The 12,070-nt window shown below is 39.4% G+C and overlaps 1 protein-coding gene across 3 annotated transcripts in view; it reads left to right on the forward strand.

The window, feature by feature from the left end:
• The window catches only part of ALK (ALK receptor tyrosine kinase), a 290,599-nt gene that overhangs the window by 208,811 nt on the left and 69,718 nt on the right, over window positions 1-12,070 (forward strand). For all 3 annotated transcript variants that reach the window (XM_052682078.1, XM_052682056.1, XM_052682046.1), the window contains one exon: window positions 7,844-7,975. In XM_052682078.1, the coding sequence (XP_052538038.1) occupies window positions 7,844-7,975 (132 nt within the window). The remainder of the gene's footprint in view (window positions 1-7,843; window positions 7,976-12,070) is intronic.

The raw sequence follows: 12,070 nt of genomic DNA on the forward strand, positions 1-12,070 counted from the left end.
GCTTTTTTCTTGCATTTGGGAAACTTCAGTGCAACAGCTAGAGGCTGAATGGGAATCAGTTAGTCTGGCTTTGGCACTTCACAGCCTCATTTCATTATATGAAACTGGTTGCTGCCTTAGTTTCATCATCTTTAAAATTTTATTAATGTTTTACTCAATGTAGTGCTTTGGAAACCAAATCCATTATTGGGTTGTTCCTGGAACTGGGGAGTCTCAACGGGCAAAGGTAAACCTTAATAATTCAAGTGGATTTGAACCTAGCCTTCTGGGAAGAAATACATTACATGTCTTTTGTACTGCATTAATTCAAAACCCAAAAAAGTATGCACTGTTTTTGTGTCCTATTTTAATGGCTCATTTTATCTCAAAGCAGTTCTATGTCTGATGTTGAGAGTAGAGCAGTGTTAAATCTGCTGCTGTTGTCTACAAATAAACTTTGAGATCTTAACCACCTCATGATTGTCAGAGTCCATCACCTGTGGCAAGCAGCATTGATCTTCCACTGAGCTAGCAATCAGTCCAGCCATCATTTCCCACAGGGAAGGTACTGTTGGCTGATAGCAGCTGGCATCTGAGCCCATTCTAATCCAGAGAGGTCTGATGGGAATGGCAGAGCTAATGGGAGAAGTTGTATGTGTTGTTATTGTAAACATATGTAAATGTGTTATTTTCCCCCTCCAAGCTCTGTGTTCTGTAAAAATCACAGAAAATATTTTGGTGTTTTTTCTCTTTTTTGAGTTTTCTTGTTGCTTTTATTGGTGTGTGTGTGTGTGGTTTTGTTTTGTTTTGATGTTTTGTTTTGTTTTGGTTTTTTTTGTCTGTTTGCCACTTACTGTTGGAGTAATCACTGCTTTTAGGAGAGGGATGAAAGCTGGGCTGTTGGCTTTTTCAACTTCACGAAGATACAATGGAAGCTTAGTAAAAAAGGAAATCATATAGCAAATACGGTCTGATATTGAAGCACTGACAACAGCAAAAACAAAAGAAAATGACATTTGGGATTTCAAAACAAATTATCCCATTACATTGTTGGATTACATTGTTGGAAGTCTGGATGTTGATATCAAAGGAAGAAAACGAAAGGTCTGCTGTGTGAGTTATAATTATAAAAATAACCAATGACTATGTGTACACAGTGTTTCATAGATACTTGGGAACAAGTATTAATTTTCTATCCTTTTTGGCCACTTTCAACCTTGTAGGTACTTCAGAATATTTTGCATGTTGGAAAATCATGTTTTTTCTATGAAATCCTCTGCTGCTTCTCTTTACTTCCTTTTAATCCTTTTACTTCCTCTTTACTTCCTTTTAATATTTTGACATGCTGTTGAAGTTGTTCACTGGAAAGCAAATCAGAGCAAGAAATACTTCTGTTATCGTGAGCCCCAACAAAGCAACGGTTACATTTTGTGCAAGATTAATAGGAAAAGATGTTATCATGTGGTTTCTTACACTCAGCAATTATTTGCTGTCTCGGGAGCAATGAAGATAAATATTAGATCCTCAGTCAAGTTCCCTAATTAAAAAAACAGGGAAGTGTAAAATACAGCTAACTTGGCATTCCGTATTAGTTCTAAAAAAGCTGGTTGTTGCTGTAGGTTTAGGAAGGCTCCATCGCATAAACAGTAATGTGGGAAATTCATTCAGTTATAAGTTAGGAAAAGTGACTTGACCTGATCAGAAGCATTTCCAAGGGAATGCAGAGGATGTGAATGCTGGCTCATACTACTGAAATGTGGTGCTGAGTAAGTGCCTGTTCTTAGGCTGTGCTTTTAAGTTCTCTTTGGTGTAAGCAATCATACTGACAGGCAAGGCAAAAGAAGCAGGCTCTGCAAGCACTGGGTACTAAACATAACAATCCCACTTTGAAAGAACAGCAGCAGAGAGCGTGTTAGAACTGAGCTGGCGGAATTATTGACGTGAGTAGCTTTGCACTTGAGTTTCCTGACAAAAGGCATTATCTTTGAATTCAAGTGTGTTCAGATTTCTTGGTTTTATGACATTGAGATACATATTGTGATCTCTAAAGTCAGTATTTCCTACCCAGAATTGTTGTGAAGTTTTTGTTCTCTGAGAAAGTTTGGCATTTTTATTTTAAGGTAGAGTGCTTTCTGAAATGTTAGATTTCATGTGCACGTGAAATTCTGAAATGTTAGATTTCATGAAAATGCCATTTTCTACATGGCTCTAACAGGCAAACCTTAGAGTAGCTCTCTGTGGGAGCTGTGCCCCTGTGGCATGCAGGACAGGTGGTGCTCACTCCGTGGGAGTCATTCAGCATTTTTTTGGCCTATCTTTATCATGTGTATGGCCCTGTTCATTTTGTACTGTAAATTACTGAAATTGCACCCCAAACACAGTAAATAATTTCTGTACAGGTTTTCTCAAGGCTCTGCTATCATAACGTCTTAGTTCTTTGCAAGTGTTAATGAACGTCACAGAGCTTCTGTAATGAGTTTGCCCCCATTTTGAACATAGGAAGTGAAATACAAAGATTAAAGACAATTTATGTGACTGGAAAGATGGGTAAGTTTTCAGACATATGAACATTGGATGTTCTTTCTGCCTCTAACAGGCAATGTAATAAAAAGAAATTACCTCTCCATACAAATGCAGCTTCAGTTGCAGCCTTAGACAACAGCGGCAACAGTAATGATGCTGTAACAAAGATTAAAGTTAGAAATTATAAACTGTTGACTGATTTTGGCTGCTTGGCTTGAGAAATCTGGAATCCAATCTTTTGTTGAAGCGTTTTTTTAGGACATTGTATTTTCCAAGCATATATTTCTCTGGTCTCATTTGCAGCTGTGACTGCTTGACTCTTCTGCAGATCTGAATACAGATGTCCTGGGGTTGGATACCTGGGACATGAGGGCAGTCTGGCTGGGCTGTAAGATTGCAATTTATGTGTCTGCCGTATATCACGTTGGATTTCAAATGCCATTTATCAAGGATGGCTTCATTTTCCTTAAACATGAACCCTGCTTTCTCTTCTTTCTTACCTCCTTTATTTTACATCTTGTAACTCCTCCAGTAGTGGAATTAGGGGTATTATAGTCTCAGTATCAGTGGAGAGTTTGCTTTGTCCTATAAGATGGCTATCCTCAGCACCAGGACAGGATGTCTGCACTGCTGTAAAGCTGATGGTTTGGAGATGATCAATGAGAAAATGATGTGCCCATGAGAAATGCACAATTCATAGCAAAACCAGTGATCAAAAACTCCCCCAAATTTTCACTATCCTTTTATTATAGATAAGCAACAGTTTTTCTTTGTCCCTGCAACCTTCAAATCCCCAAGTATTCTTTTTTCAAATATCTCTGAGTCAGGGCCTGGAACTCCAACCAAAGGAGTAGCAAATGAAATTGAGAAGTTAATGATGAGTACTTGTATCAAGTAAGCAATAAAAATAATGTTCCACAATCCATGGTTTTCAGTAGCATTTCGTAGCTGGGAGGAGGAGGATGAAACTGCAGCACTAGCATTTGAAACTATTTTTAAAGAGGTAATCAACGTGGAATCATAGAATGGTTTGGGTGGGAAGGGACCTTTAAGGTGATGTAGTTACTGCCTGCTATAGACAGACACAGCTCCCTCTAGACCAGGCTGCTCACAGCCCCATCCAGCCTGACCTGGAATGCCTCCAGGGTGGGGACATTCACAGCCTCTGTTTCAGTGTCTCACCACCTTCACAGTAAAGAATTTCTTGCTAACATCTAGTCTAGATCTACCTTCTTCCAGTTTAAAGCCATTTATTTCATAGGAAAATTCTATTTTTTGAAGCACATGTGCATAGGAAAGTTCTATTTTTTTTAAGCATATGTAGTGAGAATAAGTAGAGTAGAGTTCCATGTGTAGTTATTTCTTATTACTTATTTGCAATTAGAAGAGGGGTTTTTCACCTTATACATATGCAGGATCTTGTCCTGAGAACCACCAGAACCAGAGTTCAGCTGTGTCTGGCTGGGTTCCTCCAAGATCGCCAAGTGAACCCTTCTTGTCAATGGAAACCACACAAGGGTGCAGGTTCATCCCAAATTATTGCAGTCTGTTCTTCTGTTTTACAAGGCACAAGTGACAATTCTTTCAAAGCAAGCAAGGAAATGTCCCATTAGTCTGTCTTGTTTCTCTTCTTTACCTGACTGTGTTGGTCCCAGAAGCTTTCAGTAGCATTGAAATTTATGGCCTAAGAGATTCCATGTAACACTTGAAGGTATAATTGTGTTCAGCTCGATTGATCCTGCATGCCAATTAGTAGTGCAGCCAGTTTGCAAGATAACAGAGATCTTTGTGAATGCCTGTAAGAATTCGTCTTCTCTCCCACTTTCACATGTGGTGGCAGTCAGCTGAAGGTTCCTATTTTGCAGTGATCTGTTGAGCAACTGTCACAAGCAAATGCTCACGTTTAGCCGCATTCCTCAGGGACCGATTTGCCAGAACTTGCCAATACATTTTGATTTCCCTGCTGATCAAGGAGGAATGGAGGAGAGAAGAGGCAGCCCAACCCAGAGCAACATCTGCTGCAGAGTAAATTACATCCCCACTTGGCCTCACTGTTTGAGCTGTTTATCCTGTGTTAGGTTAAGCCATGTCATTTTTGCCTTTCGTGCTGATCGTGCTGCATAGAAACTAAAAGTAAATCAAGAGACCAGACTTATCATTTCTATCTCAGGTTTGGTACTGGATTTGAACATTTTCAGTTCTGGACTGTGGTCAGAAGCAGGGCACGTGAGGTCCTCAAGGAGTTGTTTGTTTCTCCTTTCAATTTAGAGCCCGAAATACCATTTGTTTAATGTTGCTGTTTAAATAATGATTTGTAAGGCTCTAAGCCAGCCATGGTACAGCTTAATGACTACTGTAATTTATGGATGCCCCTGACTACATACATAAACATTGCTGTAAATATAAAGGATGTCTCCCACAAATTTTCCTATGATACTCATTTGATACAGTTCATTTTCCTCTCCTTGAACATCTTCTGTATATGAGTTGAGACCTCCTGATGTAGTGATGAAGGTTCTTCTGGCTCCACTGGCCAGAAGTAATGGGGGCAGGGAAATGAAAAATCAGATCAAATGTCTGTTACAAAATATTTTAATTGAAAATCAAGTTTCCTTGAACTCGGACACAGACACCTCTATACTGTGGCCTAGTAAAAGGATCACTTGTATTTGGGCTTTTTTTGATCAGCTGTTTGTCTTACGTCTTAATCTTCAGTTCATTTTGCTTTTGTGTACTTTGTAAGGAAGTAAATGGGAGACAAAAAAATATCATGCACTGTCACAGAGCTCAGCCATTCCTTCAGCTGCAGCTTTGCTATTTGTGATCTCTATGCTACACCAGGAGCATGTATATGTGCATCTAATGCAAATTCAAGCCAATTCAAGTGCCATCTCTGCAGAGATGAATAAGCATGCAAATCTGCTGTTTTGTTTTGGAGGACAATCTCCTGGAATTGCTTAATGTCTAGTTGTAACTGATGGCTTTTAATATCGCAGTCAGTTGACTTCAAGAGACTTGTAATTTTGGGATCTGCAACAAAGACATCTGGGAAGATAGTAGGTGCTCTTGAATGCCTTGGTTCCATTAAAATTAGTGTTAATGCACTTGTGCTTGGAAAACTGAGTGCCTTTACAAAGTTGTAATGAATTGGATGAACAGAAAACTCCATTGCTTGCAACAGCCTCTACTCTGAATGTCTGCATGTGACCTCGAAATGCAAGAATTTCTGGGCTAAAACATAGACAATGTTGAAAGGGTTGCAGATAAGCCAAATGGGATATGAGAACTGGTAATAAATGTGGGAGTTTCTTTAAAAGCATACATGGGGTAATTCAAAGACAAAAATACTTCTGAATTTAACTAGGACTTCAACATTTTTAAGAACATCCTGATATTTCTAACCTTACGGAAGTTCTCTGCTTAAGTTTTCATTACTTGGTACTTGAAGCAACATGGTGCTCCATGGGTTTGGTGCATACCCCATGGCGGAAGGATCCTCTACTAAGGTTCCTGGAGCCACTTCTTACAGCTTTGTGGGCATCTATTTGCACACTGAGACTGGTTTGAGGCAAGCAAAGAACTTTGCTTCTAACATAGTAAAGTCTTTTGACAGTGTCTCGAAGAATGCATTTTTGCAAAGAGCATTGCAAGGGCAAGGAGGGTATCTTCTCTTTGCCATTAAAGCTTTATAAAGGGACCCAAAGAAACCGTCAGCAACCAGCTGAGTTGTGTTGGTCTTTTTTGTCTTTTTTTTCTCTGCTAAGCTCTCCTCTGTAGTCATGCCTTGACCCTGACTGAAATACGAGGGCACTGTGCAGCTTGAATGCAGCAAAGCCAGAATGACTCTAAGGCAGTCCAAAAAATTGAGCTGACAGTAACGCAGATCACCCTTTTCAGGAGTCTGGGTCCTTTATTAAAAAGGTTTGACATGTATTCCCCCCACTCCTGAATTGATTTGCACCATAAAATAAGCTTGAAGAGAAGTAGTGGTTGTTTTCCTACATGCTTCATTAATTTTAATTTTGGCAGGCAATATAAATAAAAGTATCAAGTGCAGATCTAATTGAATCACCAATGATTCCCAGCTCCCTGTAGTACCAGAGAACATGATGTAGCTGCTCTGTTTAGCAAGCATGGATGAGTTAGGCAAACAATGGCTCATTCTGCCCAGAGGCTTTGGTTTAATCTTTAGTACTTACCCATTTAATATGAGACAGGGCAGGAGTTTTTGCAGTGGGGGATTCACAGCAGAGACCTCTTTATCCTTACAGACTCATCTGTGCAAACAGTTAGGAAGGTTTCAGTGCATTGGGTCTACACCCAGATTTTTGTGGAATGGATTCTGGTACTTAGCAAGCTTGGCCTCCTCAATACATACTGGCTGAAGGCTGTTTCTGAGCTAATTCCTACTTTCCATGTGTAACTGACCATTAAAATTAAGTAGTCTAATCAGTCCTGGCCCCATGTAGTTTAGCCATAATGAAAGGATTCAGATTGAGAGAAGTCTTACTTCACTTGTCACGCTGAATGGTCTCTGACTACTCAACTGACAAGGAAATCCAGTGCCTCCTGAAAAGGGCTGTGCCAAGAGACAACTTCTCCAGATCATTTCTGAATGGGCGGTATGAACTTCTAATAGTATTTTTCAGTGGCATGTCACAACCATTGGCTCTTTTCCATGCTGCTAGCTGCCTTTTGCTGCTGGGCATAGGGAAAATGAATTGGTGATCTTTGTATCTTAATAGATGTAGACTGCAGCAGGACTCCATGATTCATGGACACAGGAGTACAGAAGCAGAAGGGGATCTAGAAGAGAAAGAAAACTACCAAGAGAGGTCAAACTGTTTTTTTTCTTGCAGAAGGGATATGAGGATATGATACACCCAAGTCATAGGTAATACATGTTGACAGGACAGTGTGATAAAAGCTTATGTTCTTTCCAGGCAGTGTAGACATCATTCCTGAACTAGAGAGAGAGCATGTCAGTCTTCAGGACCATCAGTCTAGCAGCAATTTGCACACAATCCATCATGCATATCATGTTGTTCTTGATAAGTAATACAGAGCAGATCGTAGGATTTCAACCCTGTTTTCGAGGTTCAAAGCTGCCTTCCAAGTTAAAATGATAGACATGCCTGGGAACCTTAGTTCTGTATTAGGTGAACTATTTGGTATTTGGAAAGATCTGGACAAACAAAACAAAACCACTACTTTATCAGGTAACTCTTGGGCTGAGGGATTTTATAACATCTTTCTCCCCTTCACTGTTATCCATAGCCATGTTGGATGGGGAAAAGATAGTTCAGTAACCCGAAGTGGCTTTTATTTTCTTTCTCTCTAGGAGCTGCTTCTGTCTCAAAAATGGCTCTGGAAGGCTCCTTCAGCTGCTGGAATGGCACATCAATCAGGCTGGGCCAGGCGTGTGACTTCATCAGAGACTGCACTGAAGGAGAAGATGAGGGAGCAATGTGCAGTGAGTAACCAGAACCCCAGACTGTCCTCCTTTTCCTTCTGGGAGATGGAAGCTGAGCAGCCCCTTTTAAAAGCATAAATTATTTTGATTTTTAATGCCTGAGACTTCAGTAGTAATTAATTCAGTACTGTCAAAAGATCAGCGTCCTCCATTAGACATGCACTTTCTCTGGGTATCAGCATAGAGTGGACCACTTGATATGTTTCTGTACTTGCCTTCTTTAGTTCTGCAGCAGGTTTTCAAGCTGTTCTTACTGCCTCATCTATCAAAATCGTGATCAAAAATGCAAAGAGAGTATAGCTTAAATACTAGATGCTTTACAGAATTATGAAATGTGTGGTTTGTTAGTGCTTTTAATCAAAACATGGCACAGCATTTGGCAGAAGGTGGAAGGAGTGGAATTCTAATATATGAAAAGTGAGTGGAGCCAGAAGCTTGTCTTAGACCAACTCCGACTATTGTGTCTTTGTTAATTACTCTCATTTTCTATCCTTTCTTCAGTTCTTGATCTTTGTCAGTCTATAGATCAGGAGTTAGATAGCAATTTGAGTTTTCTGGAAACTTTACATGCCTGAATATTTCTGTAATTGTGTTACTTTAGATATTTTATAGCATTTCTTCAACAGTCTTCAATATATGTTGTCTTTTTTTTATATATATACTTTTATCTTTTCTGTCTCTATTGTATTTCCCTTTGTCAGTCTACAAATACTGAGAAGTGGTGTTTTGTTGTATTTGCCAATAGATCTAGCCTATGGACTCCTACTGACAGGACTGGTTTAGTATGCAAAATTGCATTCTCTGGCCAAAATACCTGTACTGCCAAAAGCCTTTGGAATACAACAGACAATTACTCTCAGTTTAGTTTTAATGCGTGACATTGAGAGCAGGGGTCAACCTTGGTGAAGTAACTCAAACAAAGTGTGGGTATGGGGGACATCTAGACTGAAAGACCTTTTAGCATAAACTTAACATGGCACTGATTCACAACTCCTAGCAAATTTCACACTTCAGTTCTTGCTGCTAACAAAGAAATAAAGTAACGGATAGTTTTGGTGTGGAGAACAGTGGTTTGGCCTGGGACCACCTAGGAAATTAGTCAAAATCTAGAAGTGATAGGCCCCTACTTTGTGTCATGAATTGTTATAATTTGAAATATTTGTTACTGACACATGCTGAGTTAGTATTAAATTCACTCCCATAGGAATAGTGACATTGCTACTGACCTGTAGCAGCTTAGAACCAAGAATGCTTCATATTACTGGTATAAAAACCTTCCTTTCACCTAAGAGCTTTAAAACAGAGCTCTAGAACAGGATTACAGAATGGTTAGGGTTAGAAGAGACTTCTGCATCCCTTTAATCCAACCCCTGCTTAAGCAGGGCCACCCAGAGCTGGTTGCCCCAATCCCCATCCATGCAGCTTTTGAATAATGAAATTCCACGTCTATGAGTAACGTGTGCCAGTGTTCCATCACCTGCACAGCACAGAAGTGCTTTCTGATGTTTATATAGAACTTCCTGTGTTCCAACTTGTCCTCACTACCTCTTGTCCCAGCACAGCCTGTCTCCTTCTCTGCAGCCTCCTTTCAGGGTTTTATAGACATTGATAAGATCCTCCCTTAACCTTTTCTTCTCCAGACTGAACAGCCCCAACTTTCTCAGCCTCTCCTTGCAGGAGAGGTGATCCAGCCCTTTAATCATTTTGATACTCAGATCTGCTAATGATGTTTCTATTTTCTACACTTAAATTGAACATCCTTACAAAATTACGATAGTCATGGAATTATAAAATGGGTTAAACTGAAGGAGACCTTGAAGATCATCTAGTTCCAATGAGTAATGGGTAGGTATAATACATTTTCATGTCACTGCAAGCACAGAGGCATATTACTTACTCTTATTTAACGTGGATTGGTTATATGTCCAGATAGACTGTTATATTCTTAAATGGATCTGCCTTGTGAGAGTAATCCTATCTATATCAGTGGGAACAGTAGAGCTCCTTCTGTGGAGCTGTGCTAGTCATGGATGCAGACTAAAAACCATCATAGCATAGGGCAGACCTAAAGGAACGTGACTCTACTTCTGCTATTCATGAGGATTTGTTCAGCTGCCTTTTAGCCAGCATTTATCCATAGCTATTAGCATAAAGCAGTGTAGCACATTTATGTCAACATAAAAATTTTTCAAAATTTTTAGATTTACTGAAAATACAGAAAAGGTAAGAAGGGGAAGATATGTAATCACCTATTTAGTAGAAGAGTTCCCAGCTTGAGAAGACCTCACAGCTTGTTTTCAACCCCTGGTGCTGGCAGTGGGACACATTGCTCCCAGTCAAAAGGCCAAAAAGACACCATTTTCTACTACAAGCAACAAAAAAGAGAGGCTTGCAAGAGCTTGGGTTGTGCTCACACACTTAAAACCTTAGTTTTGTTGCTGATTGCTCTGCTTCTGTCTGTTTGTTGTGTTGAATGTAATCATAGAATTCCAGGAATTGGAAGGGACCTGGAAAGATCATCTAGTCCAATCCCCTTACCAGGACAGGAACACCTAAGTTTCATTGGCATAAAACTTACACAAAAAAAGAAAAATGATCAAAATCTTGTTGTTTTAGTCCTGAGTAATGTGGATATTTTCATCAGCTTTCTGCAGGTGTGGCAAGAAGTGATTCTGAAATATAGAGCAGGGAAAGGGATTTCTTGAGAACTTCTGATTACAAGAAAGAGCTGTCAGAAAAATGTGTAGCCATGCATGCGGCTGGAAAGGGAGCTTTTCAAGTTATCTTTAAACAAAGGCTGCCAACTTTGAGCTTCAAAATTGTTCTTAGTTTGTTTTTTCTTTTTCCTTTCACAGTCCTTTAGGTGCTTGGAATAATTCTTTTTTTCCTTTTCCTCTTTTTTTTTTTTTTTTCTTGTCATCATTTGATTTTTATTCCTTTCTTAACTGGAAAAAGCTCCCTAAACCTGCTATTTGTTAACATCCCTTTAATTATCAGTGGCCAATGAAAAGTCACGGTGCTTGTTCTGCAAGCAACCAATTAGTCTTTGTAGAAAGCATAAAATCAGACAGGGATGACCCCTGGAGAAAAGCATGTTGCTGTGTTGCTGTTTGAGTCATAATCAAATAAGCTCGCAGGGGGAAAAGACAGCTTCAAAGAGGCAGATGTAGAGATAGATGCTGAACCATGTTGATTTGGGATCAGAGTTACAGATCTAACAGACTGATAGAAATGCCCCTCTGGAGATTATTTTGCAGAAGCATACTTTGCAGATGTATGTTAAGACTTCAGATAATGGTGGCCTTATGTCTTTGCTAGTAAATTCCTGATTATGAATTGTAACTTACTGAAAAAAAAGAAGAAAAAAAAAAACAACAGAGAAATTCTTTACTAATACAGATTGGCAGAGCTCTTCCTCTACAAAGGAGGAGAATTTGTTTTAGTAGTTTTGTGCTTCTCTTATTAGGTAACAGTATCTTGGATTTTTGTTCAAGGATCTTTTGTTGAGGGCAGCAAGCCTAGAGAAGAAAAGTTTCACTGAAACAGAAGTGCATACACTTTTGTTTAGTCTAAAACTATCATAGAATCATAAAGGTTGGAAAAGACCTCCAAGGTCATCCAGTCCAACTGTCTACCCACCACCAGTATTTCCCCACTAAACTGAGTCCCTTGAATGCCTTTAGGGCCAGTGACTTTGTTAGCTTCTGGGTCAGGTTCACCAGAAGCATTCAGCCTGGGAAAATATTGGTTGATCAAGCAGAGCATGTAGGAAATGTGTGGATGTATTTTAAAAAAGTATATAGTAAAAATGAAAGTGTTGGTAGTACGTTTATTATCTGGAGACCCAGAACTTAGAGGAGTCACTCAAGATGTGACAAACCCAGGACTGATTCTTTCTTCTGTCTGAATGAATTTGAACCCGTATTTCTGATTTCCTTTGAAAGTTTCCAAAGCAGTGTGGTCTGGAATATACAGTTTGGAAGAGAAAGCATTATTCAGTCTCTCCTGGTATTGCTCCTTCACAGTATATAAACATTACCTGCAAGAAAGATTGAGAGTAATATTCTCTGCCTTGCACATGAATTGCATAACCAC

Source organism: Tympanuchus pallidicinctus, unplaced genomic scaffold (genome assembly GCF_026119805.1).
Source record: "Tympanuchus pallidicinctus isolate F22 unplaced genomic scaffold, pur_lepc_1.0 scaffold1, whole genome shotgun sequence".
Lineage (NCBI taxonomy): Eukaryota > Metazoa > Chordata > Aves > Galliformes > Phasianidae > Tympanuchus > Tympanuchus pallidicinctus.